Source organism: Crocodylus porosus, unplaced genomic scaffold (assembly GCF_001723895.1).
Source record: "Crocodylus porosus isolate Cpor-Errol unplaced genomic scaffold, CroPor_comp1, whole genome shotgun sequence".
Classification (NCBI taxonomy): Eukaryota; Metazoa; Chordata; order Crocodylia; family Crocodylidae; genus Crocodylus; species Crocodylus porosus.
Window position 1 is genome coordinate 2,092,170 of NW_017728946.1, and position 10,698 is coordinate 2,102,867.

Here is a 10,698-nt window from a genome sequence, read left to right on the forward strand (position 1 = left end):
GCCCACTTTTGTAGTCTGTCTAAATCTAGCTGCAGCCTCTCTCTCCCTTCAAGTGTGCCTACCTCGCACCACATATTAGTGGACAGTGTGCTTTCAACCCCCTGCTGATGAAGATGTTAAACAATGCAGGCCCAAAGACTGAGCCTTGGGGTACCCCACTGCTCACATCTCACCAGGTTGAGTACAACCCATCCACCGCTACTCTTTGAGTGTGCCCCATCAGCCAGTTTTTTACCCATCCAACTGTGCATGCACCAATCCCACTGTTACTTAATTTATTGAAGAGGATGGGGGTGAGAGACAGTGTCAAAGGCCTTCTTAAAGTCTAGAAAGACTACATCCACAGCAACACCATCATCCAAGGATTTAGTTACCTGGTCATAAAAGACCATCAGGTTGGTCAGGCAGGACCTGCCTTTGATAAACCCATGCTGATTGCCCCTGAGCATGATCTCCCCTGTTGGCCCCCCACACATGCGCTCCTTGATAATTTTCTCCAAGATCTTCCCAAGGACCGCGGTGAGGCTTATGGGCCTATAGTTACTTGGGTCCACCTTCCTCCCTTTCTTAAAAATGGGGACCACATTAACTAGTTTCCAATCCCCTGGCACCTGGCCAGATGACCACGAATGCTCATACAGCCAGGCCAAGGGCTCCGTGATGACCCCTGGCAGCTCCCTCAGCACACTTGGGTGGAGGGCTTCTGAACCTGCAGATTTAAAAATGTCCAGCTGTTCCAGAAGATACCTGCCTCTCTGTTGACATAAGACCTATCAGAGCTATCCCCTAGATTGTCCCTACCTCTGGCAGGAGGGATGTCCTGGTCCCTGTTCAGGAAAACAGAGGCAAAGAAACTGTTAAAAATATCAGCTTTCTCATCTGACGTAGCCACAAGTTTACCATTTGAGTCTTGCAGGGGCTCTATATTGCCTGGTGCCCTCTTCAAAAAGGACTTTTTGTTGTCCTTAATCCTGGGTGCTAGCCTGAGTTCCATCTGTGCCTTGGCCTTCCTAATAGCCCTCCTACACTCATGGGCAGAGGAGGAGTATTCCTCCTTGGTGATAGCCCCTCCCTTCCCCTGCTTGTATGCCACCCTTCTAGTCTCCAGGCATTCCTGGATGCCCTTGCTGACCCACGAGAGTTTCTGAGCACTCTTACTCCCCTTGCTTCTCTCAGGGACTGTTACCCTTTGGGCCTGGAGGATCATCCCCTTAAGGTACGACCATCCCTAATGGATTCCCATCTCCTCTACCTTCTGGGCCCTCAGTGCCTCCCCCACTAATCTCTGAAGCTCATTGTAGTTGGCCCTGAAGTCAAGGGCTTTAGTCTTGCTAAGCCACTGGCACCCTGTGCTGGATAGTGAATTCCAGCAGGTGATGATTGCTATTGTCCAGGTGGTCAAAGACCTGCCGTCCCCTTACCAGGTCAACCCTAGTGGCCAGGACCAGGTCCAGCAAGGCGTTACCCCTAATAGGGCTATGCACCTCCTGGATAAGGTGAAGGTCCTGTAATACAGCCAGGCACCTACACGAGTGGTCAGACCTGGCTATCTGCTCCTCCCAGCAAATGTCTGGGTAGTTTAGGTCACCCATGACAATAACATCCCTTGACCTAACTGTCTCCATAAGTTGACCAGAGAAGTCCCAGTCCAGCTCTTCCCCTGGTTGGGTGGTCTGTAGTAGACACCCACCGTAAGGTCCCTTTCACCATGCCCCCCTTGTAGTTTGACCCACAGTGTCTCTGCCCGACCCTCCTCTAACCTGAAGTTAATCCTTGATGCTGTAAGTTGCTCTTTGACATAGAAACCCCCCCCCCCCCTCTGTGCTGTCCCTTCTATATAGGGTGTATCCCTGAATGCCTACTGCCCAGTCGTGGGTAGGGTCCCACCAGGTTTCTGTGAGCCCTACTAAGTCTGGATTCTTGCTCGCAATCAGGAGGCACAGTTCCTCCTGCTTGCTCCCCATACTATGAGCATTGGTGTACAGGTACTTAAGGACTCCTAAGGGTGCATGTGCCTCCCCCCTACTTCCAGGACTGTTGTGGCCCTGTACTCCCAGGACTTTCTTGCTTACCTGGGTGTCCCTTTCTCTTGTCACCCTGCATGCTGGTGATTGCATGCAGGCCTCCCTGAAATTCACATTAAAGATGGAAGTAACATCTGCCAGATGTTACAGAGTACATTTCAAGACTAGAAACTTCTGCTTTTGCAGAACGTAGTGCATCTGTTTGCTGAGCTTGACTACTAAGGGTGCAGTGATAGAGAATTTTTTGGCCGATACCAATGGCCAATTTTTTTTAATGAGCCATATTGACTGATACTGATCCAATTCTGACATATAGCATGGAAAGTGGCATCTGCTGTGGGGGAAGGGGCAAGGGGGGAGGGGAGGGAAAGGGCTTGGGGAGCCAGATTGAGGCCCTTGCAGTGAGGGAGGGAGGGATGGAGGGAGTGGGGCAGGGGCAGGCGCTGCACAGCTGGCTCTTCCTGGCGGAGGGCTGGGCTGGGCTTGGGGCAAGTGGTGGTGGCTGCGCTGGAAGGGGGCTATGGGAGGTGGGGGCTGCAGCCACCCCAAAATTTGCTGTAGCCCCCCTCCCCCCAGCACCATTGCTACTCACCCTGAGCACAGCCTAGCCCAGCCCTCTGCTGGGAAAAGCATAGTGCTGCCCTGGCCCCAGCCTGCAGCGGCAGCCCACTCCTGCCCTGCTTCCCATGCCCTCCTGGGGTGTGTGCAGCGGCGGGAGCCACCCATGCACTCCCTGGATGAGCTGCTCATGGCTCTGTCCCCTGTTCCACCCAAGCTGTGCAACGTCTGCCCCAGCACCAGCACTATTCCTTTCCTCCCTCACAGCCCTTGATCTGCCCCCCCACTTGGCAGCGCAGGCTGGGTGCTCAGTGAAACCTGAAGTGCCATGGTGGGCACTTCCAGTTTTGCTTTTAGCTTACAAGCTGGCATGCCAGTTAATAGAACATGCTGGCTTATAAGGTGCCAGTTAAGGCAGTTTTTACTGTATCGGTGCTGATCCGATATGGGACCGATGTATCGGTGCACCTCTATTGACTACTCAAGGAGAGCACATATTACACTTTTCTGTGATCTAGGCTGGTTTGTAGTTTATTTCCACATGGAATTCAGCATGCTGGTTTAATTCGCAAAAATGTAGGAGTTAGGTATCTAAACACCTTTGAGGATCTGGGTCCCAGTTCCTGGGGGTGGAAATTGCTTCTCTCTTTGAAAGAGCTTGTTAGCAGAAAAACAGATGTCACACAGGGTAGTTGCAGGAAAAAGAAACAAAAATGAAAACAGCGCTTTCTTTAAACTCGGTGGCTTCCTGTGCTGAGTCCTGTGCATGCCCAGAAGTGGCAGTGTATTACTTCAACCCAGCTTGCCCAACATTTGTAAAGATTGGGCACTTCAGTGGGGCTTTTTGGTGCTTTTATCTAATAACTGATTGAATCAGCTTTAGCTAAAAGCTCCAAAAAGCCCTGCCGAAGCACCCAGTCTTTACAGACTCTGCAGAGCCAGGTTGAAGTAATGTGCTGCTGCTTCCACTTAAGCATGGTTTGGGGTTTTTTTGATGTCTGCAAGTAGTCACAATGGTTTAAACAGGATGGGTGTATGGTAAATAAGGGAGCTCAGTATTTAGAACTTGTTTTTGATTTGACAGTCCAAGTTTGTTGACTTCAGGCATTCTCCAAAGCCTCTCTTTGTCTCTGAATCTTTTGAGGTCAGAATAAAGAGGGTTAAATGGGTAGTTTAATTTTGAATGTATGATTGTCTAAAAAGGACTTTGACTTTTTAGTAAGGTTTGTAATCTGTTTGTTTTTTACGTATGCTGACGCTGGTATATTGGCATATCTCTTTATAAACCCTGAATGTGTAATGCAAGTGGAAGAAGTGCTAGCCTAATGACAGCTTTGATTGTCTTGTCCTCTAGATTGCTACGTTTCACATATGGACCTTCATTTCCTCCATTTAAAATCCCTGATGAAGATGCTGGTCTGATTCCTCCTGAAATGGATAATGAATGCATTGCACAGACTTGGTTTCGCTTTTTACATATACTCAGGTATTGTAATTTTTAAGTAAAAAATATGCAAGAATATTTTGTAAAAATCACGTTACTTCTGAATAATATTGTTGCAGCAAGGAAAAATCCTTAATTTTGGGCATGTGAGATGAATAAAAGACTTGTGACACTACCAGTTATGGACAAGGACTGTGGATAGAAGTTGTTCAACTCTGACCTCATTGGCTTCTTCAGAATATAAACTTTCATTAAAAAAAATTACTTTCCTAGCTCTTGAGTTAGAAGAAAAAATTCCAAACACAACCGCATACAGTATTATCTTCTTGAGAGAGCAAACAGGAAACTAAAACAATGGTTCTGGGGGATGTGAGCTGCCTTCATTTATCTTAGTTGGGATGGTGTGTGATCAAGAAAAGGTTATTTTTTAAATGGGTGCATGTCCCTTTTAGTTTGTGGTATGTGAGAAGGACCTGAATATTTTAATACTAGAAATATTTTAAATGTTTTTAATAAGAGAAATCTAAAAAAGATCAAATTTGCTTTGCTTCGGTTTTAATGAAGTTTTTCTAGGAATGCATTGGGAAAATTAAATGGCAAAATGTGATATCTTCCATGTTTCAGGGATGTAGGTTGTAGCTCTGTTAGTCTAAGGATATAGGCAGACAAGGTTCTTTGGGTAAATCTGATTAGTCTAATAAATGATACTGGATTTACGTAAAGAACTTTGACTGCTTTGGGAAAGAGCCTTTCTGTTCACATCTTCAGTAGAAATTTCCCTTATCCAAAGTGTTAATTAGTTGTTGAAGTTAGTAAAAAAACAAACATGGCAAACTGCTTTAAACAGTCAAAACCCAAAACTCTTTTTCCTCTTCTGTTGTTTATCTTTCATTTTTGGCTTTTGTTTGTGCTATTTCTCCACTTGCCATTTTTGTCCAGCCTAGATAGTCTTTCATGGGTTCAGTACCAATCAAAAGAAGACAGAAAAGAGCACAAGCCTTTTTTTCTTTGTTAGACCTCTTTTAGCAGGTCAGGAGTATCTTTAAAGCCATGTAGATAGATAGCAATTTAAGCGCCAATGCTGTGGTTAGCCGTATACAAAATTAATCTAATTTAAGGGCTGGCAATGTTTTAGAGCAGTAGGCTGCCAATTCCCTTCCTGCTTCTTTACCCCTCTCATCTTTGTGACTCCCAGTCAACAATAGCAAATACCAGTAGGAAACTAACTTATTTTATTTTTATTTTCCACTCTGAGACAGTAAGTAGAAATGATTCTTTTTTTTTAATCAAAGTACAAGTGAAAACAATGGTTTGTTTTTACAAAAAAATTTTAGGCCGGTCTTCATGGAGACCCTGTTTTTATGGTAATAGTTTTCCCTTTTAAGTTTTCTTTTAAAGTGTATACATATTTTGAATAGCAAAATTACTGTATATTTTGATGTTCTTAATATTTTAATCAGTACTTAGGTACACTAATGTGTGTGTGGTTTTTTTTTTTTGTGTTTTTTTTTTTTTACTAGTAATCCTGTGGATTTGAGTAACCCAGCCATTATTAGTTCTACCCCCAAATTTCAGGAGCAGTTCTTGAATGTGAGTGGAATAACCCAAGAATTGAATCAATACCCCTGCCTTAAACATCTTCCTCAAATATTCTTTCGTGCCATGCGTGGGATCAGCTGCTTAGTGGATGCTTTTCTAGGTAACTTTTCTATTTATCTGTGAATAGCAAGAAATAATGCATGATTGAGTAGTGCTTGTTTGTTTGTCACAATCTTCAGAAGCCTGTGCATGCATATTTTGTATGCACAGCCAACACGTTTATCTATACCAGGGGTGGGCAAACTGTGACCTGCAGGCCAGATCCAGCCCACTGAGGGATTTTTTGTCTGGCCCATGGCAGGTCCTGCGTGGCCCAGGTTCAGGGGGCAGCCTGGGCCATGGCACATGTGGATGGTCCTGCTGCCTCCAGGTATACAGTGGGACTGGGATGGCATGAAGCCTGGACTTACTTCTCAGCAGCCCAGGCACGGCAGCAGCTTCTTCCACCTTCCCAGGCACCCTAGTGAGTCTGCCCTGTACAGGCAGGGCACGTGGCTAGGTGGATGGAAGGGGGGCTATGGGCAGGCAGAGAGTGGTGTTTGGGAGTGGGACAGGTGGGATTGTGGGCTGGGGCCAGGCGACAATCCCCTGCCCACGTGGCCCTGTGTTCAGCAGGGACTTGCAGGCAGTCGATCATGGCTTTGTCCTAGCCCTGTGCTGTCACTGCCCCAAGATCCTGAACCCGGCCTCAGATGCAGCACTTTGCCTGCCCGTGGCTCCATTCTTACCGCATAGGTCCTGGCTGGTCTTCATGGGGACTGTAGGCTCACTGAGTAGTGACAGCGTGGGGCTGGGGCCCAAGGTAGAGCCATGATCCACTTCCCACATGTCCCTCCCTTGTAGGGGTGTGTGGGCAGCAGATCATGGCTCTGCCCTGGACCCCAGCCCTGTGCTATCACTACCCATGATCCCAGCTTGGCCCCAAGTACCTGTCCTGCTCCCAGATGCCAGTCTCTGCCCACTGTGGCCCCATCCCAGCCTCCTGGCTGAGCATGGAACAGAGCCACTTTGGGAGTTTTGTTGAGCTGTTGTGCAGGGTGGGGGGTGCTAACCCACCACATGACGGCTCACCAAAACTCCCTATGTGGCCTCGTGGCCCAAATAATTGCCTATTCCAGGTCTGCATCCTCACTGTAAGTGGCAAATGAGGATTCTGATTTGTATCCGTAGTTACTGCATTGGCATGCATGTTCTTGCAAATGTGTATACAGTTCTGAAAGTCTAGGGTAATGATTCTTAACCAGGGTGCTGTAAGATCTTTTTAAGGGTGTCATGTGCTGCCTTGCATTATTACATTATTACCATTGTTAGGTGTGCAAACACCTACACATGATTTGCAGGATAAATCCAGAGATTTCAAATAGGAATCCATAGTGCCTCAAACATTCTGAGTTCTTTATAAGAGAAGAATTGCTCTGTTTTTTTTTTTTTTGTGTATTGTTGTTTTGTGTGTTTGTTTTCTTCCTGTAGTCAATGTCTGGGAGATGCTAAAACCTAGAATTTTTCCAAGGGGTGTGTTGAATATAAAAAAGGTTGAGAACCACTGATCCTGGGACCTATATAGCATAGTCAAACACTAAATCTTAGGTATAAAAATGAGCTATACAAATCCACATGAGTCAGCTGAATCAATTATCCCATTTTTCCAGAGATTTTGAGCTTTAACAGTTTAGACTGGGGTCGGCAGTTTGGATTGGAGGGCCACTTATGGAATTTTGTTGAGCTGTTGTCGGCTCGAGTGGGGGGAGGGTACTGAGCCTTCCTGGTGGGGTCAGGGGAGAGGGGGCAAGATTGATCCTATCCAGCCCAGGCCTGTCCACCCCACACCCACTGTTGGAGGCATCAGACAGACCAGGCGGGTGGGCAGAATCTCCATGGTAACTGGCTAACACCCACCCCCTCCTTCCTAAGAAGGGTGCACTTGTCTGGGCGGATGGGATGGGGCTGCGGGCTGGTGGGGAGTGCTGTTCGGGAGTCAGACTGGCTGGCAAGGTCAAAACAGGACCAGAAGTATGGGACAGTGACAGCCCAGGCCAGAACCCAGGGCAAAGGTAGGATCTCCCTGCACAGGTAGGAACTCATACACAGCTTATGACCTTGTTTTTTATTCTTTGTACTAATGGTTCCATGACGTACTCGAATAGTAGTGGCAACAGGGACACCCTGGTCTCACTCCTGTATGGATTTTAAAGGCCCTGCTTAGATGACCATTAATTTGGACTTGACTCTCTGCTTCTCTGTATAATAACTGTATCCAAAATATAAATTTCTCTGGGAACCCCATTTCTCCTAGCACCTTGAATGTGTAAGCATGATCCACTCTGTCCTATGCTTTCTCTAGCCCTAGGTTTGTTATAATAACTGTTTTGTTTTCTTCTCTTGGATGTAGGACAGTGCATCTCCGATCACTCTGATAGCTTTGGAGATTCTTCTGCCTGGTACTGCACATACTTGGTCTTCGTGTTTTATCTTCTGGAGGTTTTACTTCTTCCTCAAAGCCAGTGCCTTGGCCATTAACTTATAGTTTGTGTTAGGGAGCGTAATCAGTCTCCAGTTTTTCAGGAGTTTGTTCTCCCCTTTCTTAAAGAGTAAAATTATACAGCGCTTCTTGTAAAATCTTTCCTGCCCCCCTGTTTCTGCTGTTTCCTCAAAAACTTCCACTACCTCCCTCTCTACCCATGCCCAGAACCTTCTCATAACTTTCCATAGGCAGTCTGTCTGCTCCTGGTGACTTTTCTTTTTTTAAAGGTTTTTAAACACTCCTCCACTTCCAATTAATTTTTTTTCCATCTTTTTTGCTTCCTCCTTCTCTACTTTATCTTCAGTCTCTTCCAATAAATCCTTCTTCTTCTTCATGTCTGTTTCCTTGTTCTGGTATTGCTCTTTGTAAAATCTTCTCATTGCCTCCAACACCACCTCCTGCTTTTCTACTTAAGCATCATCACCTTCCCTCACTGCTTTAAGCTCTCCTTTTGCCAAAAAGTATCAGGATCACTGTTTTTTTTTCTCCTACCCAGGGTGCTTATACTAAGAACATTTTCTCTTTTGTTCTTCTTTTAAACGAGGTTTCTAACTCCTGCCTTGTTTCTTCTAGCTCTTCTTGTACCTGTCTTCCTTTTGCGGCTTTCTTTAGCCCTTCCTGCGCGTTTTCGGCTGTCCTTCCTGAGGAAATCTTCTGTCCTCTTTTTCACCATCATCCACCATTCTCTAGTACTCTTGAAGTATTTCTTCAGTGTTTGCCACTGCCCATACTCTCATGTATACTTGACATCTCTCTTAATCTTGTAATAGTTGCACATTTAATTTCCACAATCGCTTCCCTCTCACGGGGCTCTTACCAAGACTCATTTCCACCTTCAGCATCTGGTGATCACTAAAAAGTCACATATATAATTTCTTTTTTCCTTATCCCTATTTCTTTTCATACAAACACAAAGTCAGTTCTTGGTTGTTTCTTTCCATTAGGCTCTGCTCTAGTGAAAGCTTTCTCCCTTCTCCACACATCTCTACACCCCATAACAGAACCATCAGCATTCCTGGATCTTACACCTGCACCTCCAGAAATATTTCATCCAGTACACCAAATGCCCTGATGGAAAATATGTAGGAGAAACCAAGCAACGATTGTGCACCAGAATGAACACACGCTGAAAATCTTATCAAAGACGAGAATATCCAACTACCTGTGAGGGCACACTTCTCACAGGACAATCACTCCCTCTCCGATCTCAGTTCTGTTCCTCAAAGGGAACTTATAAAACACCTTTTGTAGATGGGCCTACAAACTTCACTTCATAAATTTGTTGAATACAAAAAACCATGGACTCAATATAAACATTGGATTTATGATGCATTACAACCTGTATGACATCTGATTCACCAGGTACCTCTTACACTTTTCTTTTCCCCCACCTTCTCTGCCCTCCCCCCTGCCTCCTTTTCTACTCTTTGCCTTCCTAATTTCCAGCTATTTCCTTTATCACAGACAGCCTCTTTGCTACCTTGAATCATTACCACTGTAGTGTCTCCCTTACTGTTGGCCTTTCTTCCCCTGCTCCCTTCCCTGCGTTGCCTTTTTGTTTTTCTAATTTCTACTTATTTACATTCTCGCTGATATCTTGCCCCACTTTTAGCCTCTCTCATTCCTTGGAGTCTCAAAACCACAGAGAGTCCCTATGCCTGAAGAAGAGTGATTTGTCAAAAAAAAATAAAAATAAAAATCACATCTACTCAAAGAGCCTTGCCTGCCACACATCTCTTAGCAGCTTCTCTTGTATTACATTTGTGAACAGTATGAACTTCCACTGTTGAACTGTGTAATCCACTTCGATTATACAGCTGAAATCTGCTATTATGCCTGGTCTCCCTCCAGCTACGTAAATTGCTAGCTTTCTAAGCAGCACATTCCTTCTCTCTCTCTTTGGTGATGTGTTATACTGTACATTAAAATTTTCTAATTCTGTTCCTGTGACTGATAGTATCATTCATTGCAATCTGCCACTAGTGACTTCTTTTACCTGGTTTCCTCTCAGCTTTGGGTTCTTGAATAATATTGCTACCACTGCTGCCTTGTTCTTGCTTGTTCCTGATCATCAAGATGGTCCCCATCTCCATCTTTTCTTGGAATGTTTATAATCTCTCTCCCCTGGTATATCACATTCTTGTAGGCAGATTAGGTTTGTCCTTCCTTGGTTCAAGACTGGTTCAGTCTGTTCCAATCTTTTTCTTGTCAGGATACTCCTGGCATTAAGCAAAACTTTTGTCAATGTTATTTATGATTGTACCTGTTCCTTTAAATTTTGTCCATGCTTGCTTTGAGCTGAGTGTGCTAGTCCCTTTAAGGTTCATCTGTGCAACTGCTCAGGGTGGTTGACTTCTCCCTCTCTCTCACTCACGTCCCTGTAGCCTTTGAAGCTGCCAGATTGAGGGACTGGCCCAGGCTAACATTCTAAGGGACAGCCAGCACGGGTTTGTTGCAGGTAGGTCTTGTTTGACCAATCTCATTTCCTTCTATGACCAGGTGACCTATCACCTGGACAAGGGAGAAGAGATTGATGTCATATATCTTGACTT

General features: G+C 45.3%; 1 protein-coding gene and 1 long non-coding RNA gene across 6 annotated transcripts in view; one reads left to right on the top strand and one right to left on the bottom strand.

The window, feature by feature from the left end:
- The window catches only part of RALGAPB (Ral GTPase activating protein non-catalytic beta subunit), a 191,889-nt gene that overhangs the window by 30,938 nt on the left and 150,253 nt on the right, over positions 1–10,698 (top strand). For all 5 annotated transcript variants that reach the window (XM_019550734.1, XM_019550735.1, XM_019550736.1 and 2 more), the window contains 2 exons: positions 3,937–4,068; positions 5,547–5,725. In XM_019550734.1, the coding sequence (XP_019406279.1) occupies positions 3,937–4,068; positions 5,547–5,725 (311 nt within the window). The remainder of the gene's footprint in view (positions 1–3,936; positions 4,069–5,546; positions 5,726–10,698) is intronic.
- LOC109320590 overlaps positions 9,575–10,698 on the bottom strand; it is a 16,303-nt gene continuing 15,179 nt past the window's right edge. The window contains exon 3 of the long non-coding RNA XR_002103821.1: positions 9,575–9,658. This is a non-coding gene — a long non-coding RNA (uncharacterized LOC109320590). The remainder of the gene's footprint in view (positions 9,659–10,698) is intronic.